Source organism: Sorex fumeus, unplaced genomic scaffold (genome assembly GCF_029834395.1).
Source record: "Sorex fumeus unplaced genomic scaffold, SorFum_2.1 ptg000019l, whole genome shotgun sequence".
NCBI lineage: Eukaryota > Metazoa > Chordata > Mammalia > Eulipotyphla > Soricidae > Sorex > Sorex fumeus.
The window spans coordinates 37,744,887-37,769,448 of NW_026606076.1; the positions used below are offsets into that span (position 1 = coordinate 37,744,887).

The 24,562-nt window shown below is 57.0% G+C and overlaps 1 protein-coding gene across 2 annotated transcripts in view; it reads left to right on the top strand.

Moving 5' to 3' along the window:
* Positions 1-7,793: 7,793 nt before the first annotated feature.
* Positions 7,794-24,562, top strand: part of PALM (paralemmin) — a 32,900-nt gene continuing 16,131 nt past the window's right edge. Inside the window, exon 1 of one of the 2 annotated variants that reach the window (XM_056112864.1) lies at positions 7,794-8,046. In XM_056112864.1, the coding sequence (XP_055968839.1) occupies positions 8,042-8,046 (5 nt within the window). In that variant the 5' untranslated portion in view covers positions 7,794-8,041. The remainder of the gene's footprint in view (positions 8,047-24,562) is intronic. The other variant, XM_056112865.1, reaches the window with a different exon arrangement.

Sequence of the window (24,562 nt, forward strand, 5' to 3'; positions counted from 1 at the left end):
GTTCAGTTCCCCAGCATCCCATATGGTCCCCTGAGCACCGCCAGGAGTCATTCCTGAGTGCAGAGCCAGGAGTCACCCATGCGCATCGCCAGATGTGACCCAAAAAGCAAAAAATAAATAAAATAAAAATGGGTATTTAATTAATTTATTTATGGGTCATACCTGGCATTGCACAGGGCTCATGCACTCAGGAGTTACTCCTGGTGGTGCTCAGGGGACCAAATGGGATGCTGGGATTCAAACCCGGGTCAGCCACGTGCAGGGCAAACGCACTGTGCTATCGCTCCAGTCCCATACTTAGACTCTCTTGATACTAGCCTCAGGCATTCACTGGGTGCATGGGGTGGGGCATGGGTTTAGGGGAATTATTTCCAGCCTCTTCCTGGCGCGCATCCTGGGTGGGGTCCTACCTTCAGTCTCAGCCCACAGCACAGGCTCCCTCATTCTGAAACTCAGACCCCCTCCGCTGCCCCCACCTCCCCGCTAATGACAGCTCTTAGGGGGACACTGGGCCGGTGGATCTGGGACCTTCCCCAACTCAGGGGCCCCACCTGCCTCCAGTGGACCTCGATGCCCCCCTCGCCTCAGCTCTGGACCACGGGGTGGTCTTCTCCTACTATCTCCCCGCCTTGTTTGGGGACTGGTTTTCCGGGGCCTTAAGTCTGGATCAAGGCTCTTAAGTTGTGAGAGCCTCTGAGGATGTCAGGATGGCTTCTGTCCCCGTGCACGCAGGGATACTGAGGCACGGAATTTGTTTTATACCTTGGCCAGGTTTGCCCCACGAGGCAAAAGGGGGCCAGCGAACTCCTCCACCCAGAGCCACACCCACTTGCTTAGAGCCACACCCACTTGCTTGGAGCCACGCCCAGAAGCAGCCGTGGTCACGCCCACACAGCCACCCCCACCCCAGAGCCACCCCATTTCCTGCCTGCCTGCGAGCACTGACAAAATGCGTTGCAAAATAAGTAACTGTTCTTTGAGGTTCCAAACCACCAAACTCTGCGAGGGAGTTCAGTCTTCACTGAATCAGACTGAGGTCTAGATAGGGGAGTCTGGCTTGGCACACGTGGCACGGCAGGGGTGGGGGGCGTTGGGGGCGGTGTCTCAAACCCATGGAGAGATAGTTTAGAGGATAATGCTGTTGCCTAGCGAGCGGCTGACCTAGGTTTGTTTTTTTTTTAGTTTTTTTTTTTTGGCTTTTTGGGTCACACCCAGCGATGCACAGGGGTTACTCGTGGCTCTGCACTCAGGAATTACTCCTGGCGGTGCTTGGGGGACCATATGGGATGCTGGGAATCGAACCTGGGTTGGCTTCGTGCAAGGCAAACGCCCTACCCGCTTTGCTATTGCTCCAACCCCAGCGGCTGACCTAGTTTTCTTTTTTTCCTTTTTGGGTCACCCGGCAATGCACAGGGGTTATTCCTGGCTCTGCACTCAGGAATTACTCCTGGCGGCCCTCAGGGGACCATATGGGATGCTGGGAATCGAACTCAGGTCGGCCGCGTGCAAGGCAAAAGCCCTACCTGCTGTGCTGTTGCTCCAGCCCCAGCGGCTGACCTAGGTTTGATCCCCAGTACCACACAGGATCAGCGGAGCACCTCCAGGAGTGATTCCTGAGCACAGGAGTAAGCCCTGAGCACCGCCAACAAAGTTGACTCTCAGTACTGCATACACAGTTCTGAGTAGGTACATGTATGCAGTTAGCGCTCAGTACTGCACAGTTCTGAATAGGGCAGGTATGCAGCTGGCACTCAGCAGCATGTACAGTCGGTGCTCAGTAGTGCAAGCCCCAAATGGGTTATGTTTGCAGTCGATGCTTAGCAATGGAGCACAGCCCTGAAACTGATGCACTAGGTGCTCTGCACTACTCAGCCTGCAAAGGGTATGCATGCAGTCGGCGTTCAGCAGTGCACAGCCCCAAACAGGTATGAATGCAGTCAGTGTTCAGCATCACACAGGCCCAAGTGGAATACATATGTAGTCGATGTTCAACAAAAATGCACAGCCCTGAAGTGGGGGATATAATGCAGTCAGTACTCAGCAATGCTCCGTCTGAGTTATGCATGCAGTAGCGCTCAGCAGTGCTCAGTCTGAGTTATATATGCAGTTGACACTTAGCAGTGCTGTTTGAGTTCTGTATGCAGTCGGTGCTCAGCAGTGCTCAGTCTGAGTTATGTATTCAGGCGGCACTCAGCAGTGCTGAGTTTTGTATGCAATCAACGCTCAGCAACGCCCAGCGATGCTCCAGCAGTTCTCAGTCAGAGTTATGTGTGCAGTCGACACTCAGCAGTGTTGAGTTTATGTATGCAGTTGACGCCCAATAATGTTCAGTCTGAGTGTATTCTGTATGCGGTTGGCAGTCAGCAGTGCACAGAGTGTATTTGTATGCAGTTGACGCTCAATGGGGCTGGAGCGATAGCACAGCGGTAGGGCGTTTGCCTTGCACGCAGCCAACATGGCCGACCCGAGTTCGATTCCTCCGCCCCTCTCGGAGAGCCCGGCAAGCTACCGAGAGTATCTCGCCCGCAGGGCAGAGCCTGGCAAGCTCCCTGTGATGTATTCAATATGCCAGACACAGTAACAACAAAGTCTCCAATGGAGACGTTACTGGGCCCGCTTGAGCAAATCGACGAATAACGGGAGGGCCTTTACCTTTTTACCTTTACCTGAGTGTATTCCGTATGCAGTTGGCAGTCAGCAGTGCACAGAGTGTATTTGTATGCAGTTGACGCTCAATAATGTTCAGTCTGGGTGTATTCTGTGTGTAGTTGGCAGTCAACAGTGCAGAGTATATTTGTATGCAGTTGACGCCCAATAATGTTCAGTCTGAGTGTATTCTGTATGTGATTGGCAGTCAGCAGTGCATAGAGTGCATTTGTATGCAGTTGTCACTCAGCCATGCACAGCCCTCTTTGGGGTATGCAGCTGGTGCTCAACAATAGTGCATCCGTGGCCCAAAGTAGCTGCACTGGTTTAAGTAGAAGTGGAGGTTGACAGGGTCAGTAGTCCCAAAAATCTGAGTCAAGCGCAGTCAACCTGGACTCTGCAGACTCTGTGTGCAAGGCCCAGGGCATCTGAAGCCCACCGTGGGGTGGAATCTCCCTCTGCCTCAGTTTCCTCCTGTGTAGACGAGCCAGTAGATCGGCTAAGGAGGTGTCAATTCTCATAGGAGGTGAGTGTCTGCCTGGCCCTTCCTGAACCGCCATGTTCTCCATCTTCCCAGAAAACAGCTTCTTCTGGGGGTTTGGATCATCCCAGCGGTGCTCCAGGTTCTGTGCTCAGGTGTCATTCCTGGTGGGGCTCAGAGAATCATATGGGATTCTGGGGATGGAACCCGAATCGGCTATGTTGCAGGGTGAATGAAAGGCCTTCCCGCTGTACTATCTCTGTGGCCCTTTATTTTATTTGTTTGTTTATTTTTTGGCTTTTGGAGTGACACCTGACAGTGCTCAGGAGTTCCTCCTGTCTCTGCACTCATAAAATTAATCTTAGCAGTGCTCGGGGGACCCTCTGGGATACCAGGGATTGACCCGGGTGGGCTGTGTGCCCTGCCTGCTGTTCTCTTGCACCAGCCCCAATTTTATTTTATTTTGTTTATTTTAAAATTTTATTTTCCCCTCACACTATATAAACACTGTGTTTATAAGCTGCTCATGGTAATTTGTAACAGACATTCAATATACCAAATCCAGTTCCACTACCATTCCAATCTCCAATTTTCCCAACCACCCCTCAAACCTGGCCCCATAGCAGGCCCTCAATAATTTATTTTATATTGCTTGTTATAAATAATTTGCTAAAAGAATGATAAAAACATGTTTCCTTAGAGGAAAGTTAGTAGGGGGCCGGAGCGATAGTACAGCGGGTAGGGTGTTTGCCTTGCACACAGCCGACCCGGGTTCGATTCCCAGTATCCCATATGGTCCCCTGGGCACCGCAGGAGTAATTCCTTAGTTCAGACCCAGGAGGAACTCCTGTGAATAGCGGGGCGTGACCCAAAAAGCAATAAAAAAAAAAAGTTAGGAAAGATTATTGTATCTCACATGGAGCCATTAAGCCCTTGTATAAGCGATTACTAAGATGCTGTTATAGGTTATGCCTTCTGAGTTTTATATTTTGTTCATTGAGATTGGTTTGCCATCTATCCTGCAGCTATATCCTATCCAATGTGGTTTATCAGTGTGATAGAATTTGAAATGTCATCCAAAGGCCATGAGCTCTGTGAAATCCCCCCCTTTTTTTTTTTTTTGCTTTTTGGGTCACACCCGATGCTCAGGGGTTACTCCTGGCTCATGCACTCAGGAATTGCTCCTGGCGGTGCTCAGGGGACCATATGGGGTGCTGGGAATCGAACCTGTGTTGGTCATGTTGGCTGCGTGCAAGGCAAACGCCCTACCCGCTGTGCTATCACTCCAGCCCCTGAAATCCCCAATTTTTAAAAGGGTGATACAGCTGGAGCGATAGCACAGCGGTAGGGCGTTTGCCTTGCATGCAGCCAGCCCAGCCGAGCTGGGTTCGATTCCTCCGCCCCTCTCGGAGGGCCTGGCAAGCTACCCGTGACGTATTCAATATGCCAATCACAGTAACAAGAAGTCTCACAATGGATATGTTACTGGGCCCGCTCGAGCAAATCGATGAACAATGGGAGGACAGTGTTTGTTTGTTTTTTGTTTGATACAGCTGAAGTTAAATTTTTTTTTTTGCTTTTTGGGTCACACCCGGTGATGCACAGGGGTTACTCCTGGCTCTGCACTCAGGAATTACTCCTGGCAGTGACCGGAGGACCATATGGGCAAATGCCCTACCCGCTGTGCTATCACTCCAGCCTCCTGAAGTTAAATTTTAAACTAGGTGGCGGCCTTTATTTTATTTTAATGATTATCATTATTGTTAATGTTAGTCTTTTTTTAACTTGAGGAGTTTGGGGTCATGCTGTGTGGTACACAGTGCTCTTCCTGTGTACACAAATGACTCCTGGCAGTACTTGGGGGACAGGATGTGGTGCCAGAAATTTGAACCAGTCAGCAAGGCAACTTCCGGGTCTCCAATCTCTGTGCTCTCTCCAGTATGACATAGTGATTTTTTTTCTCTTTTTTTTGGGGGGGTGGGGTCACACCTGGCGGTGTTCAGGGTTTACTCCTGATTCTGCACTCAAGGATCACTCCTGGCAGGACTGAGGAAGATCATGTGGATTCAAACCCGGGTCAGTCACGTGCAAGTCAAGTGCTCTAACCACTGTACTATTGCTCTGGTCTCCCTACATACTTTTTTTTCTTATGGGTCCACCCAGTGGGACTCAGGGGCCCAGGACAGGATGGCTCTGCTAAGCCAGGGTCACACCTGGCAGTACTGGGGTGCAGGGGTTCAACCTCAGGGCCTGGAGCATGACAGATGAACATGACAGACGTACCCCTTGAACTACACCCTAGCCCCATAGGGTGTGCTTTATTGTTTTTATTTCTTTATTTTTGGGAGGATACACCTGACGATGCCTTGGGTTTACTCCTGGCTCTGTGTTCAGGGATCACTCCCTATTGGATGCTGGGGATTGAACCTGAATGTCCATGTGCAAGGCAAACACACTCCCTGCGGTCCTATCGCTCCGGTCCCTATTTTTTTTTGCAGAGCCAAATCCCTGTCTCTGTACTCAGGAATCACTCCTGGCAGCGCTCAGGGGGACATATTTTTTTTTGTTTTTTTTTGTTTTGCTTTTCGGGTCACACCCGGTAATGCACAGGGGTTACTCCTGGCTCTGCGCTCAGGACTTACCCCTGGCGGTGCTCAGGGGACCATATGGGATGCTGGGAATCGAACCTGGGTTCGGTCGCGTGCAAGGCAAATGCCCTACCAGCTGTGCTATTGCTCCAGCCCCTCAGGGGGACATATAGGATGCCAGGGATTGAACCCGGGTGTGCAGGGCAAATGCCCTACCTGCTGTTTTTTTTTTATCTGGAGGGCCCTATATCTCGTAGTGCTTGGGGGATACCCCCAGCTCGATGCTTGGGGGATCAAGAGATGCTGGGGGTGGAATCCAGGCCTCCCACTGCCATGCTCCCAGTACTCAGCCCTCTGCACCACCTCCAGCTCCGCCCCCAGTATGGTCTTAAAGAACCCAGTGGTGTGCGGGCAATACAAGACAAGGGATTCTGGACAGACAAGGGATCAGAGGGGAGGGAGGGACCCGTTCAGGGTCCACCCTGCCATCTCCCTTCCTGTCTCCGCCTGGCACCTCCTCTGAACATTCTTCCAGGTCCCCAATCCTGTCTTTGGCAGCAGTGTATCCTTTTTTCTTTTTCATTTTTTTTTTTTTGCTTTTTTGGGTCACACCCGGCAATGCTCAGGGGTTCCTCCTGGCTCTGCACTCAGGAATTACTCGTGGCGGTGCTCAGGGGACCAGATGGGATGCTGGGAATTGAACCTGGGTCGGCCGCTTGCAAGGCCGCTGTGCTATTGCTCCAGCCCCAGCAGTGTGTCCTTTTAACTTGGAGACTGAGGGACCCGCACTTGTCCCTTTCCCAGCCTGCATTTGCTTCTCACCCTGGCACAGCCCCCAATGCATCTATCTTGGGTACCTTTTAGCCTGTTCCTGACCTCCATGCTTCTTTTTTGGGGGGGAGGGGGGGTCACACCTGTGGACCGGGGTTACTCCTGGCTCTGCACTCAGGAATTATTCCTGGCGGTGCTCAGGGGACCATATGGAATGCCGGGAATCAAACCTGGGTCGGCCGCGTGCAAGGCAAACCCCCTACCCGCTGTGCTGTGCTCCAGCCCCTGACCTCCAAGCTTCTGTGCCCCTTTAATCCACTTCCCATTTGGCCTGGAGGAAGTTTATAGTGGAATTTGGGGGGAGGGTTGCCCTGTTGGTAATCAGGGGTTACTCCTGGCTCTGCACTCAGAGATCACTCCTGGCGTGCTCAGGTGACCCCATGGGATGCTGGGGATCGAACCCAGGTCAGCCGCCGGCAAGGCAAGCCGCGCCTGGAGAAACTTGATGAGCAAAGACTTTGGCCTCTCTGCTGCTCCTGCCTTCACCTCTCTCTGGCTCCAGAATGACCTCAGGAGAAAGCCTGTGTCCTCACTGGCCTGTTCCCCGACCCACCTCCTGCCACGGCTGGAGAATCAGCTGTGACCCGGTGGCCACCCAAGCGTGGGGCGGTCAGGCAAGCAGGAGGCCAGTGCTGAGCTGTTGTTACTCCTGCTTGGACCAGTTTCTCTGGGTGCACACCCCCACCGCACCCCACCGCACCCACCCCCACCACCCCGCCTTTCTTTTTTTTTCTTGGATCTTCGGGTCACACCCGGTGATGCTCAGGGGTTACTCCCGGCTCTGCACTCAGGAAGGACCCGTTCCTGGCGGTGCTGGGGGCGGGGGGCCGGGGATCGAACCCGGGTCGGAAGAGTGCAAATTCAGACGCCCTCCCCGCCGGACTGTCCTGTCGCGCCGGCCCAACATCCCGGCCTTTGTTTTTTTTTTTTTTTTTTTGCTTTTTTTTGCTTTTTTGCAGGAGCATCCCCGAGCCCCCTTGCATACCTGCGCCCCCTCGCCCCTCCCGCGTTTCCCCAGCTCAGGATCCCTCGCGCCCTCGCCACCTGCCCCGCGCTGCAAGGAGGGGACCGTCAGGGTCCCGGGCAAGCGCGGACGCGACATCTGGGGTGACTCGGCGCTCTGGGGGCGCCCGGCGGCGGAGGGGCCCTGCGGTGGCGCCGGCGGCCGGCAGGGGGCGCCCCGCGGCCGGCGGGAGGCGCAGGGCGGTGGGAGGGGAGCGGGCGGGGACGCGGCGGGACCCGCGCGGTGGCGGCGGCGGCGGCGGCGGCGACGCGCGCGCCCAGCCCACCCCCCGCGCCGCCGCCGCCCGGACAATAAACAGCCGCGCGCGGGGCGATGCCCGAGCCGGTGCCGGCGCCCCCGCGCAGCGCAGCCCGGGCCGCCAGGCCTTAGGTGGCCCCCAAAGCCCAGGCCCCGCCGGGGGGCCCCCCCCGAGACCCCCACCCACGCGCCCCGCGCCCCGCATCTGCGACCCACCCGGACCTCGGCGGGGAGATGGAGTGAGTAGGCGCGCTCGGGCCGGGGCGGGGGAGTCGGGGTGCGCCCAGGGTGGGGTGAGCCCCGCACCCACCTCCCCCGCCCCCGCGCGCGCAGACGGAGGGGCTGGCGAGGGGCCGCGGGGACCCCAGGAGCTCGCCCCGAGCGGACCCCGAAGACCCGGAGGAGGAGGTGGAAGGCGGGGGTGGGGGTGGGTGGGCGCGCTGAGGACCCCGAGTCGGGAGGCCGCGTCTCCGCCCGCGCCCTGCGCGCGCCCACCCGAGCGCGCCGTGGCTCCTGGCCACCTGTGGGCGCCCCCACCCCCAAATCGGATGCTCCGGAGTGATGGGGCGACCCCTCTGCAAAGCGCTCCGGGGCCGCAGGGGCGCCCCCAGCCCAGCCCAGCCCGCCGGCGGCGCCCTGGGGACGCGCGCTCGGGCCGGCTCGCCGCTCGCCTCGGTCCGCCTTTCTGGGGGGCCCCCTGCACCAGGGGCGCCCCCCCACGCTCCGCCGGACCCCCGGGCGCGACCCCCAGACCCGTGTCTCTGCGCTGGATGGAGACCGCGTGCGTCTCCGCCGGGGACCCGAAGCCCGTGCAGAAGAACTGGGGGGGGGGCGCGTGGTCGCGCGCCTCCCGTGCCAAGTGTCCCCCCCCCCCGAGATCGCGACCCTCGGCGAGGTCCCAGGGACCCCTGGCGCGGGGTCCGAGGGGGTGCCCGGGCGCGTGTGGGTGGCGGTGGGGTGTTGGGGTGTTGGAGCGCCGCCGGGGCCCGCACTTTGTACACAGCAGGTGCAAAATAAGTGCGTCTGGATCGTTCCCTTAAGTACTGGGGTGCGGGTGGCCCCCCCACGCCCCCACTGCCACAGGTGGGGCCCCGGGAGTGGAGGGTTGAGAAGGGGGAGTCTGGGGGGGTCTCCCCCTCGCTGCCGCCCCCTGGGGGCTGCTGCCGGCTCGCTCCGGCCCAGGCCCGACTCGGGGATCCAGCCGCCCCACCCCCCACCCCTCCGCCCTGCCGGCCGCCCCTGCTCTGCGCTGCGTTTGTGGGTGTTTCCGCCGAGACCAGCCACACCCTCCCCCGGCGACACCCCGGAGTTGTCTGCTTTTGAAACCCAGACAAAAGACCCAGCGGCTTTCCCGGGGCGCCCCCCCTCCACACGCACACACATCCCCACCCCACGGGAGCACGACCCGGGGCTCCTCCCGGGAGCCCAGACTTGTCTGCGCTGTCCACCCCCCCTCCCACCCTTCCACTTGTTTATCTGCTCAGCTCCGGGGCCCAAGGGGAGTCGGGCAGGGTGTGGCCCTGGGAGGGGGCCCCCTGGGTGGAGGAGGAGGAGGACGACGAGGAGGAGGAGGAGGAAGATGAGGCCCCAGATCCTACGAACCAGGGGCCCAGAGCTATAGGACAGTGGGGTGGGCGCTAGCCTTGCACGCTGCTGACCCGGGTTCAACCCCCCCGGCATTCCAGTGGATCCCCAGAGCATGGAGTGATTTGAGTGTAGAACCCCTGAGCATCGCTGGGTGTGATACCCTCCCCCCCCCAGGGAAAAAAAGAATTGGACAAGCCCAACATCAAAGCCCCTATGGGTGGGGGTCCCTTCACTGACTTGGTAGCACGGAGATGGGAGATGGGACTGTAGGAGCTGGTGTTTACCTGGTTGGGACAAATAAAATGGATAAAATGGCTGGTGTTAGGGGGCACGGCAGAGAGACCCCCCCCACAGGACTTCTGTCCACTGTCACCATGCGAGGGAGGTGCAGAGGACTCCAGGCTCGTTGGCAGGTGACTCTGTCGCCTCGTTCCCTGGCCGCGGGTTTGATCACCCAAGCCACTGGGATTGGTTGTGTATGCTGGAAAGTTTGGGGAAAAGAAAAAAAGAAAAAAAGCACAGCGGGTAGGGCGTTTGCCTTGCACGCGGCCGACCCAGGTTCGATTCCCAGCATCCCATAGGGTCCCCCAAGCACCGCCAGGAGTAATTCCTGAGTGCATGAGCCAGGAGTAACCCCTGAGCATCGCCGGGTGTGACCCAAAAAGAAAAAAAAAAAGAGGGGCTGGGGTGGGGCTGGAGCTATAGCACAGTGGGTAGGGCATTTGCCTTGCAGGCAAGCCGACCCGGGTTCGATTCCCAGCATCCCATAGGGTCCTCCGAGCACCTCCAGGAGTAATTCCTAAGTGCAGAGTCAGGAGTAACCCCTGAGCATCGCGGGGTGTGATCCAAAAAGCAAAAATAAAAGGAGGGACTGGAGCGATAGTGCAGCAGGGAGGGTGCTTGCCTTGTATGCAGTTGACCAAGGTTCGATCCCCAGCACCTCACAGCACCACCCCGCTCCAGCATGCCAGGAGTGATCCCAGAGCATGGAGGCAGGAGTCATCCCTGAGCACCGCTGGGTATCCTTCCCCCCCAAAAAAAAAAGAGGGGTCAGAGGGACAATTCTGCAGGTAAAATGCCTGCTGATCCTGGTTTAATCTCTGGCACCTAATAGGGCCTCGTAATCTCCCCCCCCTCAGGAGTGATCTCAGAGCACTGAGCCAGGAGTCAGTCGGGTGGTCCAGAGGGTGAGTTGAGCTTTTTTATGTAGAAGGTTGGGGTTTGATCCTTAGCGTCACAGGGTCCCCCACTCACAGCATCGTTGGGAAGGAAGTGTATGCTGCACCCCCTTTCTTGTACAGCCAGGAGCAACCCCAAGCCTGGTTGGGTGCAGTGTAAACCCTCTATACACCAAGAATTTAATTTAGGGGTTGGAGTGATAGGACAGTGGGGAGGCGACTGTCCCAGGTTTGATCCCCGACATCCTCTAGGGTCCCCAGAGCCTGCCAGGAGTGATCCCTGAGCACAGAGCCAGGAGTCAGTCATGAACCTATACAGCCATGGTGTGGTCCCCAAAATGCAACAACAACAACGACGACAACAACAAGTTGTTGGGGAGAAGACGGAGTGTTGAACACAAACTTTTCAGGGAGGCGGTCCCCCTGAGCACTGAGCCGGGAGTTGCCCCGGAATATTGCTGGCGTCGGTCCAAAATCAACTACAAGAACAAAAAATAATCGGGGTGAGTGGGAGAAACAGTAGAGCTGGTGAGGTACTTGCCTTGTGCCCACCCCTGGTTCGATCCCCCCATAGGGTCCCCTAGTCCTGCCAGGACCCCCGAGCCCAGAGCCAGGAGTCAGCCCTGAGCACCGCTTGGGTATGGTTCCAAATAAAAAAAAAACATATATTGAATTTATTTATTTATTTGGCTTTTTGGGTCACACCCGGCGATGCTCAGGGGTTCCTCCTGGCTCATGCACTCAGGAATTACTCCTGGCGGTGCTCAGGGGACCACATGGGATGCTGGGAATCGAACCCAGGTCGGCTGCATGCAAAGCAAATGCTCTACCTCCTGTACTATCGCTCCAGCCCCCATATATTGAATTTAAATGAAGCTGTGGGCACCATTTCATTCATTTGAGAATTTAGGGATTTCTACCACACAGTAGCTTAGGCTGCCCAGCGGGAAAAGGCGGGGGGCAGAATGAGGGGGCTTTGGGGAGCATGTGGGGGCCGAGAGTGTGTGCTCCCCTGGATAAAAGCCCTCACTCTGCTCTGAGGAATCATTCATTCGTTCATGGTAGTGCTCAGGGGTCCCTATGGGATGCCGGTGATCGAACCTGGGTCGACTGCATGCAAGGCCAGTGCCCTCCCCGCTGTGCTATGGCTCTGGCCTCTCTGAGGTCTTTAATCAAACTTTATTTGCTTGTGGCTTCTGGTTTTTCAGTCCCAGTAACAAGAACTGTGGTTCCCAGGGGAGCAGGCTGGTACCGGAACCAGGACAGGCGGTTTGAGACGGGCAGACCTAGCTTTCATGGCACTAACAGTTTCTCGGCGGCCCCTGAAACCCCAAACTCTTCAGCCCTGGACACACCTAAACACCTTCATTGTTATTATTATTATTATTATTATATTATTATTTTGCTTTTTGGGTCACACCGGGCAATGCACAGGGGTTACTCCTGGCTCTGCGCCCAGGAATTACCCCTGGCGGTGCTCAGGGGACCATATGGGATGCTGGGAATCGAACCCGGGTCGGCCGCGTGCAAGGCAAACGCCCTACCCGCTGTGCTATTGCTCCAGCCCCAACACCTTCATTATTATTATTATTTTATTTTTTACCTCTTCCGTCAGTGCTCAGGACTTACTCCTGGCAGTGCTTGGGGGAAACTATGAGATGCCGAGGATCGAACCCGGGTCTGCCTCGAACCTGGGTCTGCTGAGTGCCGGGCAAGCACCTTCTGGTTATACTATCTCTCCAGCCCTTGTTTGTTTTTTTGGGGGGGCCACACCTGACGATGCTCAGGGATCACTCCTGGCTCTGCTCCGGAGACCCTATGGGGTGTCTGGGATGTTGGGGATCAAACCCAGGTTGGCTGTGTACAAGACAAACTCTGTGGCCTGGGACCCTGGTGGGTTTTTTTTTGGGTCACACCCGGCGATGCTCAGGGGTTACTCCTGGCTTTGCACTCAGGAATCACTCTTGGCGGTGCTCGGGGGACCATGTGGGATGCTGGGGATCGAACTTGGGTCGGCCGCATGCAAGGCAAACGCCCTCCACGCTATCCTATTGCTCCAGCCCCAGTGTTTTTATTTTTGTTTTGAATTATTTTATCCTTCTCCTTCCAGAAGGACTGCTGACGGGATTGGAGGCATCTTGGGGTGTTCAGGAAGCACACCCTGCCTGCTCTGGGGGGGTCATGCTCCCACGGGTTCTTCTTTTATTTTTTTGGTTTTGGGGCCACACCCGGTGATGCTCAGGGCTGACTCCTGACTCTCTGCTCAGGGATCACTCCTGGTAGGCCCGGGGGACCCTCTGGGATGGCGGGGATCGAACCCGGGTTGGCCGTGTGCAAGGCCATTGCCCTCCCCACTGTCCTATTGCTCTGGCCTCCAAGTCTTGCCGCTTCTGTGATACCCGGACCAGGGACACGGTTCAATGCATCTGAGCATGGTCTCTGCAAACAGGCACTGTGGGGGTCCCCCAACATAGTACCAGGAACAGCCCTTAGCACCACCAGGTCTAACCGCTCCCCCAAAACACAGCCCTTCCCAAGACCATCACTTTTCTGCACCTTTAAGATCTTGTTTTTGTGGGTTTTTTTTTTTTTTGGCTTTTTGGGTCACACCTGACGATGCACAGGGCTTACTCCTGGCTCTGTGCTCAGGAATTACCCCTGGCGGTGCTCAGGGGACCATATGGGATGCTGGGAATCGAACCTGGGTTGGCCGCGTGCAAGGCAAACGCCCTCCCCACTGTGCTATTGCTCCAGCCCCCAGGATCTTGTTTTTGGGGGGCTTGTGCACACACAACTGTGCCCAAGGGTTACTCCTGGCTCAGGGTTCGAGGTCTCATGCCGAGCCAAAGACCGGGAAAGGACCGCAGCCTGTCCAACGATCTCTCTGGCCACTCCCCAAACGCCAGGACCTTTTTGAGTTGTTCTGCCAGCAGCTCCACCTAATTCTAGAACATTCCATCCCATCTCCCCTAAGGAAGCCAGTCTCCATCAGCATTCCCCCTCTCCCCGCCCCCACCACCACCAGGAACCCACTTCCTGTCTGTGGAGGGGCCCCTTCTGGGCTTTGCCATGGGGGGTGGTCCTTAGGGGTCTGGTTCCCTGTCTGACTGTCTGGTGCTCAGAGCCCAGGCGGGGGGCTGTCCTAAGCGGGACGCTCCTGGATTTTTCTTGTGACCGGGACAGTCGCTTCCGATGGGGACAGATTTGGCCTCTGTCCCCTCCTTCAAGGGTTGGCCTGGCCTTGGATTCATGTGAAATCTCACGGCGATTTTGTTTTTCCAAACGGGAGTGGACCTGGGGTCCAGCCACAGCACAGCAGGGAGGGCACATGTGAGGTTGGGCCCCCGGCATCCCATAGGGGCCCCCGAGCACCACCAAGAGTGATTCCTGAGCACAGAGCTGGGAGTAACCCCTAAGTACTGCCGGGTATGACCCCGCACCCCCGTTTAAAACAAGGGAGTGGACGGCATCAGAGAGATAGGTTAGCGGGGAGGTGTGCTGACTTGGGTTCAATCCTAGCACCTCACGTTGTCCCCTGAACCTGCCACAAGTCATCCCTGAGCACAGAGCCAGGAGTAAGCTCTGAGCACTGTGGGTGAGGTTCTCAAAACCCAAAGGAACAAACAAAAGAACATGGGCTGAGGGGCTGGAGCGATAGCACAGCGGGTAGGGCGTTTGCCTTGCATGCTGCCGACCCAGGTTCAATTCCCAGCGTCCCATAGGGTTCCCCGAGCACTGCCAGGAGTAATTCCTGAGTGCAGAGCCAGGAGTTAACCCCTTGTGCATTGCCGGATGTTACTCAAAAAGAAAAAAATATATATATGGTCCAAGGTAGGGAGGCAGCCCAGAGAGGTGGAGCATAATTTTGCACGTGGGAGACCCAGAGCTTCTCCCCTGCACCTCATGTGTGGTCCCCGCCCCACCAGAAACATCTGGGGTCACCTCCAAGCACCAAACTAGGAGCAGCCCCTTAGCACTTCCAGGTACACCCCTCTGGGAGGAGTCATGGGGGCGTGAGTGAGTGCTTTGGGGAGGACTCTTTTTGTTTTTTTCATTTTGGGTCACATCTGGCAATACTCAGGGTCACTCCTGGCTCTGCACTCAGCAAGTACTCCTGGCGGTGCTTGGGGGACCCTATGGGATGCCGGGGATCGAACCCGGGTCCTCCGCGTGCAAGGCAAATGCCCCCGCTGTACTATGACTCCAGAAGGGAGTGCCCTTCTTTAAAAAAATTTGCCTTGGGGGGCTGGAGCAATAGCACAGCGGGTAGGGCGTTTCCCTTGCACGTGACCAACCTGGGTTCGATTCCCAGCATCCCATAGGGTCCCCTGAGCACCGCCAGGGATAATTCCTGAATGCAGAGCCAGGAGGAACCCCTGTGCATCGCCAGATATGACCCAAAAAAGCAAAGCAAAAAAAAAAATTGCCTTGGGGCCTGAGTGATATTGCGGCAGAGCGTTGACCTGGCACACGGCTGACCGGGTTCAATCCCCGGCACTTCATAGGGTCCCCCAAGCACCGCCAGGAGTGATTCCTCACTGCGGAGCCAGGAGCAACCTCTGAGCATCGCTGGGTGTGTCTCCAAAACCAGAAAGAAAAGGACTTGGTTGTTTTTCTTTTAGGGCCAGGCCTGGCAGTACTCAGGGATTACTCTTGGCCGTGCTCTGGGGACCAGATGATGTGATGTCGGGGATCGAACGTGGGTGGGCCTGTTGCAAGCTGGACTATCGCTGGCTGGATTATTGCTCCCGCCCACCGTTTGGTCCCTTTGTTGGCCTTTTTTGCCCCACCCAATGGCACTGGGATGGAAAGGGCGGGGGGGCTACTTCAGCTCTGGGCTGAGGTGAAACACTCCGAGGGATGCCCAGGGCAGCGCCTGGATCAAACCCGGACCCCCAGCCTGTGGAGTTCAGCCGTCTGTCCCTGCCCTCCCCACACTGACCGACTTGCGGGCAGAGAAGCCAGGGCATAAGATGCTCACCTTGGGGGCCGGAGCGATAGGCCAGCGGGTAGGGAGTTTGCCTTGCACGCGGCCGACCTGGGTTCGATCCCCGGCATCCCATATGGTCCCCCAAGCACCGCCAGGAGTCATTCCTGAGTGCAGAGCCAGGAATAACTCCTGAGCATCGCTGGGTGTGACTCAAAAAGAAAAAGAAAAAGAAAAAGAAAAAAAAGACGCTTGCCTTGCACATGGTGGACCCAGGCTCGATCCCTGGCACCACTAGGATTCACCAAGCCCTTCCAGGAGTATTCTCTGAGCACAGAGCCAGGAGTCAGCCCTGAGCATCGCTGGGCGTGTCCTCCAAAGTTAAGAAAAAGTAATCAGCCCATACCTGCTGTGATGGGGGCGTCTTGCATACCTGCCAGGCTTGAAAGAGGCAATTAGGGAGCTGGTAGAGAACTGGACAGGGCTTGGGGCGTGGACACTGGTGAGGGCACATGGGCCCTGGCGCCGTGAGGCGAAGGCTCTTCTGTACCTGGAATTTTTTTTTCTTTTTGGGTCACACCCGGCGATGCACAGGGGTTACTCCTGGCTCTGCACTCAGGAATCACTCCTAGAGGTGCTCAGGGGACCATGTGGGATGCTGGGAATCGAACCTGGGTCGGCCACATGTAAGGCAAAATGCCCTCCCCGTTGTGCTATTATCACTCCAGCTCTATGTGCCTGGAATTTTGTTGTTGCTGTTGTTGTTTTGGGTCTGACTCCTGTCTGCACTCAGTGAGCTCTGCTCACTCCTAGCAGTGCTCAGGGGACTCAATGTGGTGCCGGGGATCGAACCCAGATAGGCCGCATGCAAGGCAAGCACCCTACCTGCTGTGCTGTTGTTCCAGCCCTGGAATAATTTCTTTTTTTCTTGCTTTTTGGGTCCCACAGGGTGATGCTCAGGGGTTCCTCCTGGCTCTGCACTCAGGAATTATTCCTGGTGGTGCTCGGGGGACCATATGGGATGCTGGGAATCGAACCCGGGTCGGCCGCATGCAAGGCAAACGCCCTCCCCGCTGTGCTATCGCTCCAGCCCCCCGGAATAGTTTTTGTTGTTGTTGTTGGTTTGGGGACCACAGCCGGCAATGCTGAGGGCTGACTCCTGGCTCTGCACTTGGGCTCACTCTGGCAGGGCTGGGGGACCTTATGGGGGGCCGGGGATCGAACCTGGCGTGGCTGTGGGTGACGCAAGCGCCCTCCCTACTCTCCTGTCTTGTTGCTTCTGTGCCTGGAATGTTCCGGGAGGAACAGGGGCCAGGCTGAGGGCTTGGGGGACCACGTTTGAGCGGATTCCAGCCTCTGCCAGGAATGAGGGGCCGGGGCCCCTCTGTCGTCCGTCCTCTGCTGCCCCGTCCTTCTGTGGGCCCAGGGCAGGGTCCGACTCCTCCCTGCCTTCTGCAGGTTAATCTGCAACGTCAGCTTGTTCTCTCGGGCCCGCGGCCTGCCGTGACCTTTTCACCAAGCAGTGACTGGTGTCGCTGGGACTCCAATCTTCTGGAAAGCCTGCGTGTCTCGTGCTTCTGCTCTTCTGGCCTGGGACAGTGGTGCGGGGGTGGGGTAAGGAAGGTGGGGGACGGGTCAGGGGGGCAGCAGCCTCCTTCCCTTGTGCTGATGATAGCTGCCGGGGCTGGGAGAATTCCTTCTTGGTGAGACCCTGGAGGGCTTCCAGGAGGAGGTGTGGAGGGAAAGAAGGGTGTGTGTGTGGGGGGGTGGGTAATAGCTGATGAAGGCTGAGGTGCAAAATACAGTGGGATTGAAGTGCTGCGTTTAGGGCCAGAGGGACAGGACGGAGGGGAGGGGAAGGTGCTGGCTTTGCACACGGCCCACCTGAGATCACCCCGCCAGGCCCTTATTCCTGAGCACAGAGCCCTGAGCACAGCGGGGTGCGGTCCAAAAAGACAAGAATTGCTGCGCAGGGGGGCGAGGGCAGCCCGGAGGACATTGGCCTTGCACGCAGCTGCCCAGAGTTCGATCACCAGCATCCCATGGGCTCCTCCGAGCCCCGCCAGGAATGATTTCCTGAGTGCAGAATTAGGAGGAATTGCTGAGTGTCGCGGGGTGTCACCCAGCGCTAAAAAAAAAAAAATAAATAAATATTCCGAGTTGACTTGGGGGCAGTGGGGAGGGGCAAGGGGGACACCCCCTCCCTCCACTCCACCCAGACCCAAAGGGAAAAGGCAGGCGGGCACCTCCCAGCCCCACGTGATCTTCCCCTCCCCGCCCCCCCCCCCCAAGGTCACCGTCAGCTGCTTCCTTTCAATTAACGCAGGAATGTTCTGGCACTGGGCTCCGTGCCTCCCTGGGCCAGGACCCCCCCTCATTCCATCTGGGGCTGCCCGGCCAGGCTGGGCTCTGGCAGGGCAGACGCGGACGCCGCTGTTCTGCCCGCTGGGTGACCTTGGGGCAGTTGCGTAACCTCTCTGTGCTTTCAAAAAAAAAAAATCCAATCAACGCCCCGCAAATCTGAACCTCCACGGAGCAGCACGCACCCACCCCGCCTTGGGTTGGCGCCTCATTAGCTCATCTGCTGGAACCCGGATTATCTCACGCGCTCGCTGCCGCTGCCGCCCTCATCCAGTCCCGGCCGCCCACGGCGCAGCTCCAGCCCAGAATTTGCTCCTCGCACCGTCAAAATCCCAAATCCTCACGGCCAGGCTAAGCCAGGGACACGTTGGGGCTCCTGGATCCGGCTGGGGCTGCACAGCGTCTGCCTCGAACCCTTTGAACAAACTCAGCCTCCGCGGGGAGATGATAGTGCAGGGGTGAGTCCCCTGAGCCCCGCCAGCAGTGATCCCTGAGCACAGAGTCAGGAGTCAACCCTGAGCACTTACGGGTCTTCCCAATAAAATGAAACAAACATGGGACAGGAGCGATAGTACAGCGGGGAGGGTGCTGGTTTTGCATCTGCCCACCCGGGTTCGATCCCCAGCATCCCAGAGGGTCCCCGGAGCCCAGCTGGGAGTGAGTCCTGAGCACAGAACTGGGAGTCAGCCCTGAGTACCGCTGGGTGTGACCCAAGGAACAAATAAAACCCCCACAAACTCAGCTTGTGGGCTGGAGCAACCTTGCAAAGACTTGCACACAGGTTTGCATGGGGGAGGTTGGGTTTTATCCCCCCCACCACGTGGAGCACCCCCCCTCCGAGACACACACACACACACACACACACACACACACATGCGCGCGCAAATTCAGCTCCTTTTTTTTCGAGCAAGTAAGATTCTTTTGTGTAGGGCCAGAGCCATTGTACAGCAGGAAGGGCGTTTGCCTTGCACTTGGCCGACCCGGAACCCCATAGGGTCCCCTGAACCTCGCCAAGAGTGATCCCTGATCACAGGGCCAGGAGTCAGCCCTGAGCACTGCCAGGATATGGCCCCTCTGTTCCCCAAGAAAGATTCTTTTTTTTTTTTTTTGCTTTTTGGGTCACACCCGGCGATGCTCAGGGGTTACTCCTGGCTCATGCACTCAGGGATCGCTCCTGCCGGTGCTCGGGGGACCATATGGGATGCTGGGAATCGAACCTGTGTCGGCCATGTTGGCTGCGTGCAAGGCAAACGCCCTACCCGCTGTGCTATCGCTCCAGCCCCCGAAAGATTCTTTAGTGGGGCCAGAGCAATAGGACAGCGGGGAGGGTGTTTGCCTTGCACACAGCCGACCCGGGTTCGATCCCCGGCGTCCCAATATAACCTCTCCAGGAGTAATTCCTGAGCTCAGAGTCAGGAGTAACCCCTGAGCATTTGCTGAGTGTGACCCCCCCACACCAAAAAAAAAAAAAGATTCTTTTGTGATCTGGAATCCTGTGTGGTGGACTCCCCCCACTGACCCACGAACCCCCACTGACCCATGAACCAGGCCTGCCCAGATCCTGGGGAGCCCTGTCAGATCCCAGGGAAGACCCCCACCCACCCTGTGGGTCTAGTTTCAGATTTTATTTATTTATTTTTAATTTTAATTTTTTTTTTGCATTAAACATTCCCCCTAAATAATTTATCAAGACAACATGCAGTATACAGAAAAAAAAATACAGTCTTAACTGATAGGGAATACTGTCAGTTTTACCTAAGTTCTTTGTTTTGGAATCCGGGCTTCCTCCAGGTTCTGTGCTCAGGGATCACTCCAGAAAGGCTCAGAGACCATATGGGGTACCTAGGATTGGACCCTGGTCAGCATTGTGCACTGTAAAAACCCTACCTGCTGTACTATATCTCTGGCCTCTTATGTAAGATACTTTTCTGTGTCTCTCATCAGAGGAGAAGAAATTTGGAAAACATAAAGAAGTCACTCTTCACCATATAAACTAGAAATAACACTTAACTTGTTTTGGAATCACACCAGGCAGTGTTCAGGGCTAACTCCTGGCTTTATGCTCAGAGACCACTTCTGTCTGGGCTCTGGGGACCCTATGGGGTGCCGGGGGTCCAACCTAGGTTAAAAAGTGTGCAAAAGCAAGTGCCCTCCTCGCTGGACTATCACTCCAGCACCAGTTTTGTTCTTTGGCATGTGACTCAGTTTCCCGGCTAGGGTGAGTCTCCCTAACCTCCACTTCCTTTCGTATAAAGGAGGGGTGGGAGACTGGGGTTGCTTTTTTTTTTTTTTGCTTTTTGGGTCACCCCCGGCGATGCATAGGGGTTACTCCTGACTCTGCACTCAGGAATTAACCCTGGCGGTGCTCAGTGCTCAGTGCTCAGGGGACCATAGGGGATGCTGGGAATCGAACCCGGGTTGACCGCGTGCAAGGCCAACGCCCTACCCGCTGTGCTATCGCTCCAGCTCCGACAGGGATTACTTTTATTGATTTGGTTTTTGCTTTGGGGCCACACCCTGCAATGCTCAAGGCTGACTCCTGGCTCTGCTCAGGGGATCCCTCTTGGCGGGTTGTTGGCGGGTTCTGGGGACCCCCCAGGGTGCTGGCTGAAACCGGGACGGCCGCGTGTAAGGCGTGCCCTGTCCGCCCTCCCCGCTGTCCTGTCGCTCCGGCCCGGGTGTTACTTTTCTGGGTTTGAGGTTCCCCGGGTGCTGTACTTGGTTTCATTTTTTTGGATTGAAGGTTCTTCTGCTCCAGAAGCAGGTCTAGACCCTTCCTGGCGCGCAGCCCCTCCCCGGCCAGGATCCCCTGGAATCTAAGACTTGGAGACACCCCCCCACGCATCCGAGCAGGGACTAGGGTGACCCGGGAGCATCCCAGCGGCTTCAGGCAGCCCCTGGCCCAGGCCCTCCCCCCACTCCCCACCGGCCCCCAGCGCCGGGCTGGGGGCGGGAGATGCTCGGCGCCGGCCCCGCCCCCGCGTGCCGGGGCCTCCGCGTTGCCAGGGCGACGGCGCGGTTGCCAGGGCGACCGCCTCCCGCGGGCCGCGCCATCCATCACCCGAGGCGGCGGCGCCCGGGGCGGGCGGCGCGGCGCCCCCAGGCCCAGGAGGGGCGCGGAGGGGGCCCAGGCTGCGCCCCTCGGAGCCGAGCCCGGGCATTTGGAGGCTCCGGGAGGGAAGCTCTCCTCCCCCAGCCCTTGGGCCTCTCCAGGCTGCCCTCCTGACCTTCCCCTGCCCTGGGCCAGGCGGCCGGGACACTGGGCACCTTGTCCCAGCCTGTCTGTGGCCGGCCTGAGTGGCCACCCCCTCCCCCGCTCCAGCCAGCGTACCGCCCCTGTATTAGTGTGACTTTGGTTCTTTTTTTTTTTTTCTTTGCTTTTTGGGCCACACCCGGCAATGAACAGGGGTTACTCCTGGCACTGCACTAAGGGATCACCCCTGGCGGTGTTCAGGGGACCATATGGGATGCTGGGAATCGAACCCGGGTCAGCCGCGTGCAAGGCAAACGCCCTACCCGCTGTGCTATTGCTCCAGCCCCATTGTGACTTTGGTTCTATCTATCCCCTGCTCAGATCAGCCTCTGCTGGCTGGGCACCCTAGACACACACACACACACACACACACACACACACACTCACACTCACACACTCACACACGTATTGAGCATCCTGGAAAAGGGCGCCTGAGACAGAGAACAGTGGGGAGGGTGATTGCCTTGCACGTGGCCAACACGGGTTCGACCCCTGGTGTCCTGCAGGAGTAACCCTTGAGCTCAGAACCGAGAGTAGCCGCCGGGTGAGGCCCCAAATCAAACCAAAAGAAAAGAAAGTGGGCTGAAGGGGCTGGAGCCGTAGCACAGCTGGTAGAGCGTTTGCCTTGCACGCAGCAGACCCGAGTTCAATTCCCAGCATCCCATAGGGTCCCCCGAGCACTGCCAGGAGTAATTCCTGAGTGCAGAGCCAGGAGTAACCCCTGTGACCCAAAAAGAAAAAAAAAGAAGTGGGCTGGAGACAATTCAGACGGCTGGACGTGGGCATGCAGGCGGCCTGGGTTCAATTCAATCCCTGGCACTGCACAGTGCTCTGAGTACCAGTGGAAATAGCTCGCGAGCACTGCCCGGAGTGAACCCCCAAGACTAAAACTAAGTATGGTGAGATGCTGGAAGGAGATGGGGTGTATGGGGGTTGGGAGCGTTAACTGCTTGAATGATCCACGTGGATCATTCATGCCACAGCCCCCAGCCTGCCTGTGATCTACCCTCTCAGGAGGGTCTTCTGGCTTTGAGGCTAGATCAAGCCTTTCCTGAGCTCCGTTCCCTGAGGGAGAAGAGCAGGAACACCACAGAAGGGCGGGGCGGGGCGGGGTCACCTGGCTGGACCGTGAGAGGCAGATGACCTCGCGGCCTCCACAGAAGCCAGGAAACTGGACCCAACGGGCCAGTCAGATGGGCAATGCAGCCTGGCGCGCAGATCTGGGTCAGGGGCCACCTGGGGGGAGCTGGGAGCTGGGTGCCGCTCGGGGCCTCTGTTTCCCCCCACCCAAACCACAGCAGGGGGAGGCCGTTGCGTGTGTGTGTGTGTGTGCCTGAGAGGAGTGTTTCAAACTTGGGGTGCTTTCTCTGACTCTGGAGATGGGGAAACTGAGACCAGGAAGGCGGGGGTGTTGGGAGGGACGTGCTGGCTCCAGGTACGGGCGCCAGACTTGGGGTGGTGGGGGGGCCAAGCAGCAGAGCTGTAATTTCAGCCCCCGGGGAGATAAGGGGGAGAACGTCTTCTGCTCTTGGGCACCCCATCCCTGAATGCCTCCGAAACCTCCATCCAGATCCCTAGAGCAACCTGGGATCATTGGAGATTTGGGGTCCCCCTTTGACCAAAGGTCCTTCTTTTCCCTCCCTGGTTTCTGCCCCGTACCCCCAGTCTGGGGAATCTGAGATGTTTCACGAGCACTTCATGAGGAGTCATTTGGGGTTCATGGCCTCAGGATTTCAAAGCTTCTCTCTCTGGCTGCCTGGTTGGGCAGAGGTGCTGAGATTGGGGTTCTGGGGGGAGGAATGGGGAGCAATGAATGGGGTGCTGGAAGGAGGAAATGAGTGTTGGACCTCAACAGCGGGGAAGGCTGTTCCTTCTAGAACATTCCATCCTGCCTAGGCTCCAGGTGGGGCTCAGAGGCATGGTTCGAGTCATTCATGCGTGGGCTCTAGGGGAGGCAAGACCCTAAAACTTGACAGTTGGGAAGTGGGGGATGGTCTGGTGGGGAGGAGGGCACAGACCAAATCCACATTCAGTTTGGAGCAGGAACACACACATACACACACACACACACACACACACACACACACACACACCTCTCCCCCTCAAATGATCCTCACGCCATGGTTCCTCACAAACTCCTATGCATCCCTCACAACCCAGCCTCAGTGCCCTTCTCTGCAGCACACAACTTCCTGGGTCTCTAGACAAACTTACCTTGAGACTCCCTTTCCCTGGGGTGTTTGTCATCTTTTTTTTGGGGGGGGGTCATACCTGGCGATGCTCAGGGGTTACTTCTAGCTCTGCCTCAGGAATTACTCCTAGTGGTGCTTGTGGGGGACCATATGGGATGCTGGGGATTGAACCCAGGTCGGGCCTGCGTGCAAAGCAAACACCCTCCCTGCTGTGCTATCGCTCCGACCCCTGATCTTTTTTTTTTTTTTTTTTTTGCTTTTTGGGTCACACTCAGCAATGCACAGACGTTACTCCTGGCTTTGCACTCAGGAATCACTCCTGACGGGGCTCAGGGGACCCTATGGGATGTTGGGAATCGAACCTGGGTCAGCCGCGTGCAAGGCAAATGCCCTACCCGCTGTGCTATTGCTCCAGCCCCTGATCTTTTTTTTTTCCTTAACTCTTTGGGCCACACCCAGTGGTGCTCAGGACTGACTCCTGGCTCAGTGCTCAGGGATCACCTGGCGGTGCTTGGAAGACCCAATAGGATGCTGGAGATCAAACCCGGGTCGACCACCTACAAAGCCAGCCCCCTCACCGCTGTGCTATCACTCTGGTCCCCTGTGCCAGCTTTGACAGAAAGTTTTCTGGGGTGAATGAAGGAGAAGCCAAAGCTATGGAGAAGGGATAGGGCGGGGGACGGGGGAGGATGGGACCCAGGGACAGGCTACCTCAGGTGCCATTTCTTTTTTTATTATTATTATTTTAAGTTTTTAATTTTTATTTATTTATTTATTTTTGCTTTTTGGGTCACACCCAGCAATGCTCAGGGGTTACTCCTGGCTCTTCACTCAGGAATTACTCCTGGCGGTGCTCAGGGGCCCATATGGGATGCCAGGAATCGAACCTGGGTCGGCTGCGTGCAATCACTCCAACCCCTTCTGTGGCCTCTTGAGGTACACGAGCCAGTCCGTGCTCCTGGAGGGGACAGGAGGTGCTCAGTGGGGGTTCCCTAGCCTCTCCCGGCCCTGGGACCCTGAGTGCCACCATGGTCCCAAGTGACCCCTTCTTTTTTTTTTTCCTTTTTGGATCACACCCAGCGATGCACAGGGGTTACTCCTGGCTCTGCACTCAGGAATTACCCCTGGTGGTGCTTGGGGGACCCCATGGGATGCTGGGAATCGAACCCGGGTCGGCCGCGTGCAAGGCAAACGCCCTACCTGCTGTGCTATCTCTCCAGCCCAAGTTTTTAATTTTTTAATTTTTAATTTAATTTT